The following is a 20527-nucleotide window of genomic DNA, read 5'->3' as shown; positions in this document are numbered from 1 at the left end:
TATTATTCCGCGTGCGATATGCATAATGTATGAAAGCTTGAAGTATCAAATTGTGTTACAAGATGATTAGTGCATATTTTGTATGTTTGTCTTAGGTTTTTATTACGGTGAAAATAAAATGTGACGCCCTTTTGTTTATGCATTTTATTATACTGTGAATATTTATAATATTTGGGGTTTAGAAAAAGGGTGTTACATTAGTGGTATCAGAGCATGGTCGTCCAGTTGGTCAAGGTTATCAATGTCTTTTATTTCTGTTGTATTAGATTTATGTGTTTGACACGATCAATACTATTTGTCTGTTTGATTGTTGGTTGTCTTAGGACAATGGTTGCGGGAAGGAATGATGACGCTATTACCGAGGCACTGACGATGTTGGCTGGTGCTATAGGGCAAGTACCACATGCGAATGCTGGCAATGGAGAGGAGAATAATTTATGTGCTTTAGGAGACTTCAGAAGAAACAAGCCGTCGATCTTTGAAGGAGAGCAAGAACCTGATAAGGAACAAGCATGGCTGAAAACAATCAAGAAAATCTTTTGAGTCAAGAATTGTACCGATGTGCAAAAGGTGCAGTTTGGCACTCACATGCTAGAGAAAGAAGCTGAGGATTGGTGGAGTAAAAATGTGCAAAGATTTGATGAGGAAGACATAAAAGTTACTTGGGCTCTCTTCCGTGATGCATTTTTGGAAAACTATTTCTCGGAAGACGTGCGTGGAAAGAAAAAGGTGGAATTTTTGGAATTGAAGCAAGGGAATGGAACTGTAGCGGTGTATGTTACAAAATTTCAAGAGTTGATCATGTATTGTCCTCATTACAATACTATGAATGCAGAGAAGTCTAAGTGCTTGAATTTTGTGAATGGTTTGAGGCATGATATCAAGAAAGCTATTGGTTACCAACAAATTACTCGTTTTACAGAGTTGGTTAACAAGAGACGGATTTATGATGAGGATAGTAGGGAGAGTGCTTCTCACTACAAGTCTTCGAATGATGGGAAAGGGAATGGACCGTACCGTGGGAAACCGTATGAAGATAATGTGGAGGTCGTTTCTTTACCTCCCTGTTTCACTTGGGAGGACGGCACGCTAGACCCTTCACGCGAAATTTGGAAGGAGGAAGCGCCCGGGGCGGGATGAATTTTGTTTCAGTTCTTCCTACGATATCACACGAACTTTTTAATTATCCTACGAGTAGGAAAGGGGAAAAAGATCTCAAATAAAACCTAGGAGTTTGCTAAGTGTGGGGATTCACCTAGACTAGAAATTCTGGAGTCCGGGGGGTCGGTTATACATAGGGAAGAGTTTAAGCACCCTACATATCCGTAGTACTCTACGGGAACCTTCTCCGTGTCTATGTGTTTGTGTTTGTTGCTTATTATTGGGAAAGTTTCTCCTTTGTGTTAGGAGAGAGAATTAAATTGAATTGAAAAGAAAGATAGACAAACTGACTATTTTTGGTATTTTGTTAGCTCGCTGGGATTCCTTGTGAACCTCATGCCTACATATCCCTAATGGAAGTCAGAGCTTAGTGTAGTTCGGGGAACTAATTAGGGAAATTAATTATTTTTGGTGCCTTGCTTGAAGCTCAAGGTTGAAGCTTGAATTAAATCTCTGTTTACAGTAAAGAGACACGAAGTCATCTTCATAGAGAGGTATTTCTACTATTCCACCACAAACATTTTTAAAGTGACAGAAAAGCTGAATTCATTTCATTAAGATAGGGACCTTACTTGTATGTTTGCAAGTATGCCAGTCGCGTGTCTCTTAAATGAAAGAAGGATTCTCATCCAAATTAGGGAAAGTGTACAAGTCTGGGTTTGTTTGCCTCAGAGCATGCCTTTCAAAGTCCTAAATGGGAGAATGTTTGAAATTGAAATTGAAATTGAAATTGGAATGTTTGTTTGTTTGAATGTGGTGAGATAGGAGAAAGATCTCTCTATAGAGATAAGCTATGTCTACCTACTGTATAAAAGATTTGATTTTTTGCTGGCTTGTATGAGGCCCAAGCTTGAGGCTTTTGATTGATTTATTGACTTTGGGAGATAACTCCACTGGGGATGGATTTAAACTAAAGAGTTTTTGTGTTCTGTACAAAGCCCAGAATTGAGGCCGACTCTAGCTAGAGAGTATTTATTTGATGGATTTTATTTGGTATTCTGTACAAAGCCCAGAATTGTGGCTGACTCTACTTAGGGAGACTCTATTTTGTGCCTTGTATGAAGCCCAAGGTTGTGGGTGACTCTTAACTGGGGAAGTTATTGTTTCATGCCTTGTGTGAAGCCCAAGGTTGAGGCTGACTCTTTGGGGAGTTTTACTCTGCTGGAGGATTTATCTAGTAAAAGACTGATTTTTTGGAGGCTAACCCTTTCCAGGGATTTTGAATGTTAGCAAAAATATTATCTAATTGAGACTTCTTGTTTTAAAGCCCAAGATGAAGGCTAACACTGACTGAGGATAGATAACTATGGATCCTAGACTCTGCTAAGGAAAATAATGAAGATAAGGGTGACAGAGACTGTCCATGTCTCTCATTCCAAAAGGTGTACTCAATATGAGATTCAGACAATCTTAGCTTGTTTAGAGTCTGGTTTAAAGAATGGAAGAAACTCACCAGGATAGGCTAAGAGGTGACTAAAGACCTGTTCCTATGTTTATAAGAAACCTGATGGGTCCTTGTATACAAGCTCAAGAGGAAGCTGGAAATACTTTTAAGAAGCCTGTGGGTCCTTGTACAAAGCCCAAGAGGAGGCTAATCGAGGGTCCTTGTTATAGCACAAGAGAAAGCTATGTGGTTTTGAACTTATTTTGGCTTTAAGCAAATGGGTAAGAGGTTTCACCGGGAATAATTCCTCTTTGGGTGGATGTGTCCTAGTTTTTGTTCTAAGGCTTTTTCAAGATGTTTCACCGGGAATAATTCATCTTGAGGGTTTGAACTAAAGATCTCTAATTAGGAAAGAGCCTTCATCGGGAAGACATTCTCAATCCTAGGCCATATTCCAATAATATATATATATATATAGTTTAACTGTCCTAGGGTTTATACTCAAACATAGTTCTAAACAATATATAAACAGTTATATATTTGACAGTAATTTTAAATAAAGACTATAAATTGAAAGCTATAAAGCCTAACCTGGATGGAGTGGAGGCCTTTGAAGAAGTATGTACAAAGCCTTACCAGTAATTTTTATAACAGTTGAATATTTATGATAAACAGTTAAAGGTTTTTGAAAACAGAAGAAGTGAAGATGGATAAAGGTCACATAGGTATCTGAAGAGTTTGACCGGGAATAATTCCCTTCAAATACCAGAAGAATGTTTTGAAAACAGATAGAATATTTTGTAAATATAGTTATTGAAAACAAACTATAAAAAGAAAAAGGTGCTGGGACTTACACTCTATTAGAGGCCCAAAGATTTGTTTACTGTTTATAAGAAACAGTTGAAAATGATTTGCAATTGAAATGATTACTCTTGTGAAAACAGTTGATTATCTATAAAAATAAAAGGGGTTTGGGACTTACACTCTATTAGAGGCCCTAAGATTTATTTACTGTTTTATGAGAAACAGTTGAAAATGATTTGAATGATACAAGGTTTTGTTGTCTGAAAACCTGGATCGTTCGTTTGATCGGAGATTAAAAACAGTTTTGAAGATTGGAAATGTCAACTTTAATTAAGGTAAAGACAAAGCCTGTGCCTAATTAAGACCTAAATGATTAGGGTTTTATCACAAAAATATTTACAAGAGATTTTGTTTTGAAAACCAAGTGAAATTTATATTTTCTAAGTATTAAAACATACTTAAAATATATGATTTTAAACCTAATTAAAACATACTAATATAATATAGTTTTTATGATTTTTTGGTATATCCTCAAAATAGATATATTAAATGAGAAGTGTGTGAAAAATGAAGTAAAAATGATTTAATTTGATAGGTGAATTAATTATGTGAAGTTGTGAAGAAAATAAAGGAAATTAGTGGTAAAAAAAATAGGTTTGTCTCCACCATGGCATGAACCCACGCCCTTGCAATCAACTACTCAAAACAACACCACTAGGCCAACGCGCGCTTGGTGTCAAAGGAGTGACTCCATTGCAATACATATGTTATCCAAGTGTATAGAAGCAAAAAAAGAAATAAAATCAAAAGGTCTGGGGCGAGGGGGATTCGAACCCCAGACCTTGGGCACGCGCAACACACAAACACTCTTTACCACTGGGCTATAACGATTTAGTCGTTTATGAAACAACCACCATTCAAAATAAAATAAACTTTTAGCCCTGAATTTGAATTTTGCGCGCCACCACCATTGTCATCTTCTTCCTCAAGCTCTCAAATTTTGAATTTGTGAACTTGCTCGTTTCTCAACCAAACAGGGTGATGTAAACATGGATTTTACTCTAAATTTCCTCACGAACTCAAATATGTAATTAACACAGATTTATATTAACTACATCTAACGAATTTACTAAAAAACGTGAAGAACCCTAGAATTTGAAAATCAAATTAAATGGCTATACTGAAAGATAAATGAATGATGATAGAGGGTTTTTAACCCTCTTATGATGCTGAACAAACTAGTATCGAGATATATGAGAAAGAGTACTCGAATAAGTGGGTTAGAGTTTGAAAAAATACCTCTGAAAATGGAGGTCGTGAGGATGATGAGGAACACCTGGGCTTGTGTGAGTGATCCTAAAAGCTTCCCGGGGACTCAGTGATGCTAACTGAATATCTATTATGACTTGAATCCCTCTAAATCGTCCAACTCGACTGCTTCAAATTGAGCTTCAAGTGAACATGGAGGTTGATGAATTTGTAGTTACAGATGTGCTGCAGGCATCTGAATAGCTTCACTACCCTCTAGGAACATGTTGATGTGCTTAGCTTGGCTTGACACCTTCTGAATTCTTCTACAGACCTCCACTTGCTTAAGCTCCAAAGTGAGAGTGACTATGGTGTTGCTCCACTTACAGAAGTGATCCAGGTGCTTGGATCACCTCTAATGAACCTCCTTGAGATGTTAGAATGCTTACTTCTCAAAGAAGAGCTCTGGTTTGAAGAAATCGATTCTTCTTGCCAAAGAACTTTGAAAAACCATAAGCATGAGGGAGAGAAAGAGAAAGCAAGAATTGGAGTTGCTTTGGTGTGATTAATATGAAGGATGGCACTTGTATTTATAGGCAAAGAGTTCTGAACAGATTGAGGGAGTGAGCTTGCTTAATGAGAGAGTTTTGGTTTCTTGGCCATGAAGAATTCAAAGAATCTCCAAAATGCAATGATGGCCAAACCGATTTAGCTCCCTATCCATTGATTCTATCTGATCTTGGGGAACATTTCTGATATGTAGAGGCTTTCTATTGGCTTAGGAGAAGATTCCAATTGATGAATCATTACTTACCATAACTTCTCAAAAGTAATGATTACATAATCACATGTTCTTGCTTTTGGGAATCTTCTTCAATTCTTATGCCATGGTGAAAATGAATGCATGGTATGTTTGCAGATGTGTTATGGGTCGTGTATCATCCATTAGTGAGGCCATATGCACAAAATTACAAAGTTCCAAATTGTACATGACCTATAATTTTACTTCATGAGGCCAACTTTGAACAAGCATAACTCCTAGCTCAAAATGAATTTGGAGAAGGTTGAGCACAATTTGGAAAGCACTAAACATCTACTTCAATTCATTAGTTTGGGGTTTCTCCAGAATCATTTGGGAAAATTGTGAAAAATGAGCCTAAGGTAGGAAGAAAACTAGGTCAAAAACACTTAGAATTTTTCTAAGTTTTTATGACCTAAAACTTCAAAATTCACAAATCTCTTAAATGATTGATTCCTTGAAAAAAGTTGTCTTGTAAGATGTTGTTTTATTTTTCAAGATCTACAACTTTCATGTTGGAAGTTTTTGGAGTTGTGTAGGTGAACTTTTGAGTTCCCATAATGCCCTTAAAAACCCTAATTCCTGAATTTTTGATCCATGATGAATTTTCTTGAGTTTCTTTTGCCAAATGACTTTAATAATCATATATTGATGATATTGATCTTAAAAAAGTCATGGTTTGACCAAAAATCCTAAAAGTCAAAGGTTATCTTGTATAATTGACTTTTTCTAGATGAAGTGAAATCTTGGACTTTTGTGATGAATCAAACTCTCCTCCTCAAATGAATGATGTGAATGGATTATATTGAGGTAATAGAAGTCCTTGAGTCATGTTTTGAGTTTTAGATCCATGTCCTGATTAAAAAGTCAACTATCTTGACGAATAGGTCAAAAACCCTAATTGTCGACTAGCTGAAATTGATGACTGTAGGCCTTGAATTGAAGTGTAATGTCTTATGGATATTGTCATATGAGTTAATTGGAGATGATTGAAGCCTTTGAGTGATGCCTTGGAGCTTTTTAGGGTTCCCGAAATGTGATCCCTGATTTTAGTCCTTGATGGGCTCAAAACCCTAGACTGGTGAAGTAAGCAACTTGGGTCCAGGTGATGGGTGTCTAATCAATCATAGGTGAATAGAATGAAGCTTTTGAGTCCTATGTTTGTGTTGGAGACCATCTCTTTTATTGATTGATCCTTTGCCTGAGCTCTTTTGTTTCTGAACACCCTCGATTAAGCACCAGATGAACAAGTGACTATTCTGAGTATCTGTTTTGATTCTGATGAAAAGCCTAAAAGTATGACATCTCAGGGGGGGTCAAAATTAGGGTATGACAGATAAGAAGAAGCAGAAATATGGTTATGGCGGAAAGCCAAGTGGAGGAGGAGCTATTACTCCGATTAAGCGCTACAAGTGTGGTGTCAAGGGACATCATGGTAATGAATGCAACGGGAACTTTGGAAAGTGTTTCAAGTGTGATAAGCCGGGTCACAAAGCTGTGGATTATAGAGTTGGTTCGAGTGTGATTGCTAAAATTGTGGTTAGCAAGGGCACATTAGCTTCAAGTGTGATAAGCTAAAAAAGGAGCAAGCAAAAGGAAAGGTGTTTGCATTGTCTGGATCTGAGACCACTGTTGAGGATAGGTTAATCCGAGGTATAAGCTTTATTAATGGTACACCTTTGATTGCTATTATTGATACCAATGCAACGCATTTTTTCATTACTTTGGATTGTGCTATGAGATTGAATCTTGTGTTGTTTATTATGCGTAGAAGTATGTTATTGATACACCTGCTATGGTTTCTGTGTCTACTTCTTTTGTGTGTTTGAATTTCCCGTTGAGTATCTTTGGTAGAGATTTCAGAAATGATTTAGTATATATTCCGTTAGAGCAACTTGATGTGATTTTGGGTATGAATTGATTGGAGTTTAATCATGTTTATATTAATTGTTTTGATAAGACCGTTATTTTTCCTGAAACTAATGTTAAGGAAGATTTGTTTTTATCTGCTAAGCAAGTGGGTAAGTCTGTGCAAGATGGTGATACGTTGTTTATGTTGTTGGAAACCTTGGATGTTCATGAGAAGAGAACAATTGAAGAATTTCCAATAGTTCGTGATTTTGCAGAGGTATTTCCTAGAGATGTAAGTGATTTACCGTTGGAATGTAATGTTGAATTTTCGATTGATTTAGTTCCTAGAACTAGTCCTATTTCGATGGCTCTGTATCAAATGTCAGCTTCTGAGTTGAAATATTTGAAGAGTCAACTTGAGGATTTACTTGAGAAGAGGTTTATTTGTTCGAGTGTGTCGCCGTGGGGTGCACCTGTTTTGTTGGTTAAGAAGAAAGAAGGTTCTATGAGGCTTTGTGTTGATTATAGACAACTGGACAAAGTGACGATTAAGAACAAGTATCCACTTCTGAGAATTGATGATTTGATGGATCAGTTAGTGGGTGCTCGTGTATTCAGTAAGATTGATTTGAGGTCTGGGTATCATCAAATTTGTGTGAAAGCGGAGGATATTCAAAAGACTGCTTTTAGAATAAGGTATGGACCCTATGAGTATTTTGTTATGTCTTTCGGTGTGACTAATGCACCTGGTGTATTCATGGAGTATATGAATAGGATTTTTCATGAGTATCTGGATAAGTTTATCGTTGTGTTCATCGATGATATTTTGATCTATTCTAAGAGTGAAGAAGCTCATGCTCGACATTTAAGAATTGTGTTATCTGTGTTGAAAGAAAAGCAATTGTACGCGAAACTTTCTAAGTGTGAGTTTTGGTTGAAAGAAGTGAGTTTCCTTGGTCATGTGATTTTGAGTGGAGGTATTTCGGTTGATCCGTCGAAGATTAAGGCTGTATCTTGTAACACCCTTCTAAAAACCCCCGCGAAAATTATAATAAAGATCAGAGTAATTATACAACAAGGATGTTACAATTAATAAAATAAATAAAATACCAAGTCGTTTGTCATGCTTTATTAGAATTAAACCAATTATCAAAACATGTGTTTAGCACAGCGGAAACTCATTTTAACAATGTTAAGAAACATATCTAAACAAATCAACAATACATAATCCATAACCAATAAGGGCAACAACGTATATCAAGTAACTCTAAGACTATCGACCCCCAGTGTTACAAGATCAGAGCATGACCGACACGACTCCACATAACTGGATAAACTCTACGAGTCATCCTCACCGATTGCTTAAACCCCTACTTCAATCTGAAATCATCAAAGTAAGGGTGAGACTACATCATAATTAAATAGCATTATAAATCATCAGATATAGAATTTCATAAGCAATTAGCCACCCTACTTAGCATATTCAGATTTATCAATTCATACCAATCACAAGCACAAGTCAAAAATATGCACCAATAACACCACACAATCATAACACCGGATTTCATCCTGACATGTCACAATTTATACAAAGACCATGCAGACTCTCATGCATGTGGTACACGATGACTGCCTGCTAATCTCCGCACAATGGGAATTAGCCGTCAATGCAAATGATTTATGAATGAATGCACACATGTCACATACTTATATCATCATCAACCCGATGCTTAACATCGCTTTATCACATCTTACCAATAACGTCACAACAAGTATGTACATGTACAAGCATCATTCAAAACAAATCAATCATCATCATCCATCAAAACGCATGATACAACATTTACCATGAATAACATCCATCTGCATCATCATTCATCAAAACATATGATAACCATATTTACCACGAACAACATCCATTTGCATAACAAGCGAAAGCAATCACATTACAACAACACACATCATTGCACATATTCAATTATGCAAACAACAATTCATTGCACCTCATCAACTATGCAAAACAAGAATAAACCACATTTGAAGAAAACGATACTTTTCAAAATAAAATCAAGTTATTGTTGTTTCCTTTATTTCATATGGTAAAGCATTCAATTTAAGGAACAACGTCCAAAACGGCGTATAAAACGGACTTACGGTTTGAAAATTAGAAGCTTTTAAAGTTAGAACAGTTTTCAAAACGTGCTGCTGGAATTTGTACTGGAACCCGGTTCGTCCCACATGGGAACCGGTTCCTGGACCCAAAAATTCCATTTTTTACGTTCTAACATAGTGGAACCCGGTTCCTCCCACATGGGAACCGGTTCCCACGAACCAAGTAGCTGAAAAACATGATTTTTAAGACTTTTATGCATCCCAAACACATACCAACTCATACCATTACAAAATTGATCATCGATAACATCAAAATACTCCAATTACATGATTCTAATACACAAACAACAAACTATAACACCATGTAACAATACTACATCATCAATTGCAAGCAATTCATCAAATCATACATGTCAGTGTTGGTATTTCACAAAACCTAACATCCCAAATAGAGATTCTAATCCCTTAATTCAATCCTATCATCCTCAAAATCATAATACTATATAATTAGAGTAATCACCCCTTACTTGGAATTAGATTCTTGATTCTCTTTGAGCTTTGGGGTTTTCCTCCTCCTTGCTCCTCTTCTCTTTCACGTACTCTTCAGTTCTCAGACTTCTGTTCCTTTTTGCCTCTAACCTTCTTTTTTCCCAATTTCCTTTATTTTCATCATTTCACTATTTTATAAAAAAATAGGATAATTAGTTAGTAAGGCCTCTCCATTGGCACCTCCCTTTTTACTAACTACGTCATGGCCCAATAACTATAATTCCCGTAATTCTTCCAAAAATCCAATTTTAACTACTGAATAATTAAATAATTTCCGAATAATTAATTTAACTTGATTAAATTAATTCATGAAATTACGGGGTGTTACATATCTCAATGGGAAGCTCCGAAGTCTGTCTTAGAGATTAGAAGTTTCCTTGGTTTGACTGGTTATTACAGGAAATTCATTGAAGTATTTTATAAGTTATATATATCGTTGACCCAATTGACTAGGAAAGGTCAAGTTTTTATTTGGATTTCGCAATGTGAGGCTAATTTTCAAGAGCTTAAGAGAAGGATGACAACTGCTCCTATTTTGATTTTTCCGGACCCTTTGGAACTGTTTGCTGTGTATTGTGATGCTTATTTTATGGGTTTAAGAGGTGTGTTAATGCAAATTCTACAAGTGGTAGCTTATGCTTCAATGCAACTTAAAGTTCATGAGAAGAATTACCCGACACATGATTTAGAGTTAGCTGCTGTTGTGTTTGTTTTGAAACTTTGGAGGCATTATTTGTTTGGATCGAGATTTGATGCGTACAGTGATCAAAAGAGTTTGAAATACCTGTTTGATCAAAAAGAGTTGAATATAAGACAAAGAAGATGGTTGGAATTCTTGAAAGACTATGATTTTGGTTTGAATTACCATTCCGGAAAAGCGAATGTTGTAACCGATGCATTAAGTAGGAAATCATTGCATATGTCGATGTTGATGATGCAAGAATTGGAATTGTTGAAACAATTTCGAGATTTGAGTTTGGTTTGTGAAGCGACTTCTTCACGTGTTAAGCTTGGTATGTTGAAGCTTATTATGGTATTCTTGATGAGATTAGAGAAGGTCAGAAATCGGATTTGAGATTGGTTGACAAGATGAAATTGATTAATCAAGGAAAAGGTGGTGATTTTCGGATTGATGAGAATGGTGTTATGAGGTGTCATGATCGAGCTTGTATTCCGGATGTAGCAGATTTGAAGAAGAGGATTTTTGATGAAGGTCATCGAAGTGGTTTGAGTATTCATCCTGGAGCTACTAAGATGTATCAAGATTTGAGGAAATTATTTTGGTGGCAGGGTCTGAAGAAGGATATTGGTGAATTTGTGTATTCTTGTCTGACTTGTCAGAAGTTAAAGATTAAACATCAAAAACCGTCTGGTTTGATGCAACAGTTATATATTCCTGAGTGGAAGTGGGATAGTATCTCGATGGTTTTTGTTTCGGGTTTGCCGAAAACTTTGAGTAATTGTGAAGCGATTTAGGTTATTATGGATAGATTGACGAAATCTGCCCACTTTATTCCGATGAGGATGGATTATTTAATGGAGATACTTGCGAAGTTATACACTGAGAAGATTTTTTGTTTGCATGGTATTCCGTCGAGTATTGTTTCTGATAGAGATTTGAGGTTTACTTCGAGATTTTGGGAAGGTTTGAAAAAACATTTGGGTACTTAGTTGCGTTTGAGTTTCGGCGTATCATTCACAAAGTGATGATCAAACGGAGTGGACGATTTAGTTTCTTGAGGATCTTTTGAGGTCTTGTGTTTTGGAACAAGGAGGAACTTGGGACAGTTTCTTTCCTTTAATTGAGTTTACTTATAACAATAGTTTCCATTTGAGTATTGGAATGACACATTTTAAGGCTTTGTATGGTAGGAGTTGTAGGATGCCTTTGTGTTGGTATGAACCTGGAGAGAGTGATGTGGTTGGACCCGAGATAGTTTAACAAACTACGAATAAGATTAAGATAATTCGGGAGAAGATAAAGGCTTCTTAGAGTCGTCAGAAGAGTTATCATGATAAGAGAATGAAGGCAATTGAGTTTGAGAAGGATGATCATGTGTTCCTTAGGGTTACTCTGGTAACGGGTGTTGGCAGAGCTTTGATGTCGCGTATATTGACGCCACATGTCATTGGTCCTTATCAGATTTCTAAGAGAGTAGGTGAGGTGGCATATTGGATTGCATTACCATCATCAATTTCTAATCTTCATGATGTGTTCCATGTCTCTCAATTGAGGAGGTACATTGCGGATCCATCGCATGTTGTTTAATTGGATGATGTTCAAGTAAGGGATAGCTTGACGGTTGAGACATCGCCTGGGCAGATCGAGGATCGTGAAGTGAAGGAAACTTCGTGGTAAGGATATCGCTTTGGTAAAATTGATTTGGGGAGGACCAACCGAGGGCAATGTGACGTGGGAACTCGAGAGTGAGATGAAGGATTCATATCCATAGTTGTTCACTTGAGGTAATTTTCAAGGACGAAAATCTTTTAAGTGGGGGAGAGTTTTAACATCCCAATTTTATTAGCTATTTTAATAGTTATCTAATTTGGTGTTTTTGTTAATTACTTATTTAATTATTTGGTGGTATAATAATTAATTAAATTGGTGTTTGGTGCTAATTAGATTAATTTAGACTATTAGTTGTATAATGAGATAATATGTTAAAGGGCCTAAATAGTTGAAATAGAAATGATGGGTAGTAAGTGTTACTACGCCCAATTAGAGATAAAGGAGATAGTAAGGGTTACGTCACTTTTCATAACATTATCATTTGGTAAAGAGAGGACTTAAGAGATGAGAAGAGAAAGAGGAGGATGAAGGAGTGAAAAACACTTAGAAAGGGGAGATTGAATAAGTGTAACTTCTCAAAATGGTAGATAAAAAATAAAGAACACAATTATTTTTATCCTGATTTGTTGTTAACTAAACTACTCCAGTCCACCCCTGACAAGGTGATTTACCTCAATCGAGGATTTAATCCACTAATCAAACTGATTACAATGGTTCTCCACTTAGATACCCTCTAAGTCTTCTAGAGTCTATAGATAACAACTTGATCACTCTAGGAAATCCTTTTACAATCAATGTAAAATAAATGTTTACTAGAGTATAACTTTCTTCTAATAAAGCTGTAATCACAAAGTGATATTTCTCTTAAGTTTTAGTTCTTAACACTCACTAAGATATTACAAAGTTGTGAGGTTGAAGATGAAGTTCTTCTTTGATTTTTCAGTTTGACAGCGTTTCAGTGTATTTACGCAAGAGTGTTGTATGATGCTTCTGAATGGAACTTCTATATATATGCACTTGAGAGGAAATGACCGTTGGGAGCATTTAATGCTTTGCGTGAATAGTACAACGCTGCATTTAATGTTTCACACTTTTGTCAACTACCTCGAGCCATGCTTTCGCTACTTTTACTGACTTTGACTTTTATAGCTTCTAACATTCCTTTTGTCAGCCAGAGATTTGACGTTACATCCTTTTCATCTTGTACTTTCTTCTGGACTCAGAATGTGTAGAATAGACGTTTGAATTTCAGAGTCTTTAACTTTGGTGCAGATGCAACTTCTGTCTTCATACTTGAAGTGCTTTGAGAGTGATACCATCAGAGCTTCAGAGCTTTCACTTCTGACTACCATCTTCTGATGCTTTCCAGATCATGTTCTGATTCTGCAGGACCATCTTCTGATGTCTTGCGAGACCATGTTCTGATGAAGCCATCCAGAACTTCTGGGTCAGTGCTTCTGAATGCTGATTTGTGCATACTCTTTTATACTTTTCCTGAAATGGAAAACGTGAAGGATTAGAGTACCACATTGTCTTATACAAAATTCATACTTAATGTTATCATTAAAACTAAGAATATTGATCAGAACATTTCTTGTTCTAACAGAGGAAAAAGCAAAATTGGGAGAAACTAGAAGAAGAGGTACTTTTGTTAGAACAAGATTGAGAATCTATGTATTCATTGAGTGTGAAGATATAGTGTCAAAGTCCTTTACAACATCTTTACAACATACACAACAACTCAATCAGAAAGGACATCAGAAGCTTCAAAGAAAATGAACAAGAAAAATCAGTTGCAAGAAGTCTTGCAACATCAGAAGATCACACACGTAGAAGATCAAAAGTTCTGAAGTTACAACGCATAAACTCAACAAGTGAAGACAGAAGATCAAGTCTTCATACAAAAGAATAAGTTCTGTCAAGAGGACAAGTAACATCATCGTCTACAGAAACATCTACAAAGACGCTCATAACTCAGTAGTCAGAAGATTCAAAGCTTCAAAATCAACTAGCTTTGATCAAAAGCAGAGACAAACGCATGACATATATTCTTGGTCCATAAAGTACAAGAAAACAAGCTACCATATAGAAACAGTCTTGAAAGGAGAAAACCAGAGTTTCAGAATCTAAGGGAGAACCGTTACAAACATCATCATTAGGAAAACGATTACAACAATAAAATGGAACAACTCCCAAGGTTGATTGAAAAAGCAAGCGACATGCAATGCGTTGGAGAAGCAACTTGAACCAAGAAAAACACGCTACCAACTATCATTATGCTAGGGATAAGGCTCTGCAGTAAACAACACTTGTCATTCATGATTCAATCGAGATAAAGCATTCAAAGCAATATTCAACAAATCTCAACGGTAACAACTCATCAAGCTATATATATAAATCAAACTTCAAACTTGAGTGTGTGTCCATTCATACACCCAAAGTGCATCAAGTGTGTATCCAAAATGTGTATCCATGGTGCATCCACAAAGTGCTGAAAAAGAAAAACCTTGAGAGAAAATTTGTAGAGAGAAGCTGAGCATGAAAGCAGAAAAGAAGCTGCAAGAAACCATGCTTCAGAAGTTACACAAGAGGCAACACATACTCAGTATGTGATGAATCAATCCATAGTGTTGTCATAAACTAATCATAAGCCTACGTGAAGAAATCATAGAAGAATTGAAGAAGAAATCTTTGCTGTTTAGCAGTATTCTCCACTGGAGTTATCAGAAGTTCACTAATACTTGATCAACTCATACATTATTCCCATAGAATGACTTGAGAAACTGAATACACTGAGTTGTTGCTCGAAGAAGTGTTTCATGTTTGCTTATGATCATTAAATGTGTTATTAGCTGTAACAAGCTTCATAATCAGTATTCAAGAAGAAGATGAAGATAACCTGAAGAAGCAATTCAATTATAGAGCTGTCACTCTTGATCTTCTTACAGAAGAAGAAGACCTCATCCAGAAGTTAAAGAAAAGAAGTCTGCAAGATATTTGATTCTTGTATTTAAATTTAAAGCACATATAGTTGTTGCTCGTAATATGTAATATCTTTGAAACTTCTAATAGATTGTTTAGGCACCAGAAGTGACTTCAAGTCAGTGTATCGTAAACATACGTATTGAAAATAGGAGACCATATGCTTAATTAAGAAGCACACCTGTAACCTCTAGAAGATCGATGAACGTTATTGAAGCCATAGGATTGACTCGACTCAATATTTCAATGAAAGTCGCTACCGCGCTTTATTGTTTCCAAAGGAAAAGGGAAAAGAACGACGAAAACCCAAAGTTTGTTTTTAAAACAAAAAGAGAACTCAGGTTCGGGTGTTGATTATACAAGGGGAAGGTTTTAAGCACCCCTCATATCTGTGGTACTCCACAGGAACCATTTTTGAAAATCTGTGTCGTGTGTGTTAAAAAAGGGTTTGTTTTATTTTTAAAATAAGCTCGGCAAAGCGTTAAGATTTGTGCCTACATACCTCCTCGGTGCAATGGAGAAGTCAGAGCTAATGTAGTTCCGCTTAAAGGGAAAACGTTTCAAAAACGAATAGACAATTTATCATCGTCGAAGAGAAATACTCAGCCATTGAACTTGAGCATGAGAACAAACGAGTTCTTTGCACCGCTAATGAAAGAAGGGCTCCAACTCGGATAAAATCAACGAGTATGCCACTAGCTCTCTCACGCGGAAAAGATCTCATTATATCAATCAATTTCAAAATCGTGGGGTATCGCAACTCACTACAACAATTAATCGTGTCTAAACTTTTGAAGAAAAGCCACTAAGGGCAAAAGATATTTTTTAAAGAAAAGGTTTTGAAAAGGTATTTTACAAACATAAGAAGATTTTTTGAAAAAGGGAGAAGATTTTGAAAATCTAAGAAGGGAGGAGATGAAGAGGCTAACCTAGTGCGTAAAATAAAAGCTAAGGAATAGAACAGTCTAACCGAAGAAGAAGCCAACACTTGACATTATGGGTCAAGGTAGATTTCCCATCCTTTAGACTATTAATACCAACACATTATCACTTGGGGATCCAGATGAACTTATTATCTTTAGCACCACTTTGCATTAAGCACATTAAAATTCTGACAAAAATCGGGCAGAGTAACGGCTGTTTTCGGGTAAAATCCTTATCTCAATGCCTTGGAATTAACCATCAAGGACTTTCAAGGAAATACCTGCATACACAAACAGAAAACAATCCAATGCCAGAGAGACAGAACAACCACAGAGTAATAATAGAATAAGGGTCCATAGACACTAAGTCCATAAGTCCGGATCTCCAAAATGCTCGGGATAGTAACCAATAGTCCGAAAGAGAGTCTTATGTGTTATTTAAATTTTTGTTCATTATTAGTGTTTTAGAATAAGAGTATAGTATGGTCCAAGTGGACAAAAAGAAAATAGCGGAAACATAAACAAAGTGTCCAAATGGACAAAGAGAAAATAACGGAATATAAATATGATGAAATGATAAAGCATGAAGCAAAATATAAAGAGCAATATAATAAATTGCGGAAATTAAAGTCAATTGTTAGATGTTAAAGATAACCATCTTGAAACTTGTCAAGTATGTTATCAAAGTTAGTAAGAAAGATCGATGGTGAGTGAAGGATGTTCTCGGATTTAAATTCAATGGACATTTATCAGAAGCTTGATAAAATCATAGCGACTACACGATAAACCTCCATAAGTCTTAAATCAACCGCATACAATTCTCTTCCATATTTGATCTTTTTTTTTATTCGGGACACGAAATATTGCACTATGTTAAGCAGATCGCCAAGTGATTTATGTAGAAATCACCCTACAACGAGGTCGGTCAAAACTTTATGTGCTAATGCATGCTAGAAAACGATATGTAGATCATTTTCCGAAAGCAATAACGCATGAAAAGAAAATAAGGAGCGACCTAGTCTTTACCAAGAATCCATAAGAATTCTCAAAGTATTAAGACTTTCATCGATCAAAATAAAAAGAAACAAAAGATGGAACCACATTAAAAGCTCCTTTCATCCATAATTTCAATCACTTAATTTTGCGGATTTGGATTCCCATCCTATCGACGCCCTAAGTCCATTGATATTAGAGAGAAATTAGGTCTCTAATTTGTGATTCAAAGAAAATATCAAAAGAATGGAGTAGGAGAAGAAATAGAACCAAAAACAAGTCAAAAATAGCAAAAACAAGCATTCTGCCTCACTGGAAATCGATTTACCTCTGTAGGAAATCGATTTCCTGCCTGCAGAACCCAAATCAGGCGCAAAAAACAGAATGGAAATCGATTTCCCTCTGTAGGAAATCGATTTCCTGCGCACAGTTTTCAAAAAAACAGCATTATGAACTATAAAACTTGATTTAGACAAACATACAAACACCTTATATGATCACATATCCATTGGAGCACGAATTTTCCACCAAATCACCATCAAATAGGACCAATATAGCATCAAAGATGCATTGAACACAAGCAACAAAGATCTACATCTTAGAATTTAGGAATTTACCAATTCTTGAATCAAAATGTTGAAGTAGCTTCAAGAACAAGCACAAAGTGTGTAGATCTTTCACAATTGGATATGAACAACCAAAGAAAAGAGAGAAATGTAGGAGGGTTAGTTCAAAATTAGTAAGATTCAATGTGAATCTCACTAATTCTATGAAAATGAACTTTGGGTGAGGGTTTTGGAAAGGGTGAGAAATGAATTTGCAAGCAATTTTTGGGCTCTCCAAGCTTGAGAAATGAGGGAGTAGAGACCTCTATTTATAGGATGGGAGCAAGAGTAGTGGCAATTTGGTCTTTTTGAATTTGGTAATCAATTTGTGCTTAATTGGTGTTTAAATGGTAAAATGAGGTTAAAATGGGTTTAATGAAGGGAATTAATTTTGGTGAGGTGGAAAATTGGTAAAATGGCAAAAATGATCAAAGAAAATAGGTGCCAAAATGATGTCACACTTCCCTCCTTATATTTTTGAATTTTGCGCACAGGAAATCGATTTCCCATACGGGTAAATCGATTTCCACCTTCAAATTTTCAAAAATTTTCTTCTTGCACTATTTTGATTTTTGCCCGATCTTTTACCTGTAAAATACAAACAAAAGAGACAAGAGAGCATATTTTTGAATTTTGGTTAGTAATAAACAAATAAAAACTAGAAATGCTCAGTAATTCCCCTCAGAGATAATCACAGTACCAAAGATAGAGCTTCACAATGGTGCTCTTGATTAGTGATTAAACTGCAAATGATGTATGATCTTAGGGTCAAAAATTGGGGTATGACTGCAAATCTTTGTTTTGACGAGATTGAAGAGACTTAAATATATAAAACACACAATTTTTGAACCTAAGATGCAATGCAATGTTTAATGAATGCATATGATGATGAAATAAAACACCACTGGGGAGGAAAAGGAAATCCACTAGGGAAAGCAAATGTGTTGCGGGAAGGACTCCACTTGGGAAACAAGACTTTGTTGGAGAGACGGGATTTTCCTCGGAAAAGAAACTTCACTGGGGAAAACATTTTGCACCAGAGAGGTTAAAGCACCACCTTTCACTAGGGATGAGAGAAAAAAGGGAGGCATCCTCTTTCACTAGGGATGAGAAAATATGCATCCTCTTCTACTGGGGAATTAGAATACCAATCTTTCATTAATAGAAAACACACCATCGTTCCACTGATGATAGAAATGCATCGACGTACCAGTGACGATGAAAATATAACAATATACACCAACGTTCCACTGAAGGTGGGCAACCAACGTTCCACTGGAGGAAGAAAAGAAATGTACCGCCGTACCATTGACGATAAAATAATAAGATACACGAACGTTCCACTGAAGGTGAGCTACCAACGTTCCACTGGAGGTAAAAAAGAGATGTATCGCCGTACCATTGACGATAACATATACCATCGTTCCACTGATGATATGAAAAGATATGCATCGACGTGCCATTGACGATGAAAATAACAAGATACAACAACGTTCTACTGAAGGTGAGAGAGATATATCCCCGTGCCATTGACGATAACATATACCATCGTTCCACTGATGATATGAAAATATATACATCGACGTACCATTGACGATGAAATAATAAGATACACCAACGTTCCACTGAAGGTGAGCTACCAACGTTCCACTGGAGGTAGAAAAGAGACGTATTGCCGTACCATTGACGATAACATATACCATCGTTCCACTGAAGGTATGAAAATATATACATCGACGTACCATTGACGATGAAAATAACAAGATACACCAACATTCCACTGAAGGTGAGCTACCAACGTTCCACTGGAGGTAGAAAAGAGATATACCGCCGTACCATTGACGATAAAATATACCATCGTTCCACTGATGATATGAAGAGATGCATACATCGACGTGCCATTGACGATGAAAATAACAATATACACCAATGTTCCACTGAAGGTGAGCTACCAACGTTCCACTGGAGGTAGAAAAGAGATGTATCGCCGTACCATTGACGATAACAAATACCATCGTTCCACTGAAGGTATGAAAATATATACATCGACGTGCCATTGACGATGAAATAATAAGATACACCAACGTTCCACTGAAGGTGTTAAAGAGAAATACATCGACGTACCACTGGCGATGAAAATACACTAAGATACACCAACGTTCCACTGAAGGTGAGGAGAGATGCACCGACGTACCACTGACGGTGGAGAACAATCAAAAATACTTTGCTTTTCTTTTTGAGGGTGCAAACACAAATGCACAATTTCAACATTCCTCATCCAGCGACCAAAATTCAATCCATGGCCAAATGGAAAGAAACTGCCAAATAAGACCAGATCAAGTGAGGGAATAACCCACTAGATTTCTGTTTGTAAGCATCTGAACAGAATAACTGAAACATATTATCCACATAGAAACAAAATCAGTGGTGATTTCAAGGAAAGTGAGTATTTTATGCCTACAGACAACTCTAAATGAAAGAGAAATCTGATTGACAGTAAACTTCATGATAGCAAATATGAATGCATGACTATTTTTGATGCATGTTAATGATGCATATGCTGCCACAACTTAGCACAAGGATTAACTCAAGAGATAGATTACATAATCAAGCATGTCTCGAGCTGAACACTCGAGGTATCATCCACAAACAGGATCAAAAATTGCTATATCAAACTCTTGATGGCTTTAGAATAAATGCTACCCAACACTGAGGAAACATTGGAACAGAATAGCCGAGTTCTACATCACATTTCAACCAGGCCAAAGGTACACCATCTGGAATACATTCTTACTCTTTTGCATCTGAATATATCAACATATC

The 20527-nt window shown here is 36.3% G+C and overlaps 1 protein-coding gene across 1 annotated transcript; it reads left to right on the top strand.

Annotated features, from left to right (window-relative positions):
- Positions 1-588: 588 nt before the first annotated feature.
- On the top strand, positions 589-6974 carry LOC131597260 (uncharacterized). Its single transcript, XM_058869967.1, has 2 exons — positions 589-1047; positions 6723-6974. The coding sequence occupies exons 1-2, from the start codon at positions 589-591 to the stop codon at positions 6972-6974; spliced, it is 711 nt and encodes a 236-aa protein (XP_058725950.1).
- The last annotated feature ends 13553 nt before the right edge of the window (positions 6975-20527 follow it).

The sequence above is a fragment of the Vicia villosa genome, linkage group LG4, assembly GCF_029867415.1.
Source record: "Vicia villosa cultivar HV-30 ecotype Madison, WI linkage group LG4, Vvil1.0, whole genome shotgun sequence".
In the NCBI taxonomy this organism is placed as follows: Eukaryota; Viridiplantae; Streptophyta; class Magnoliopsida; order Fabales; family Fabaceae; genus Vicia; species Vicia villosa.
The sequence above is the reverse complement of the archived record's forward strand: the minus strand, read 5'-3'. Positions and strand labels throughout refer to the sequence as shown.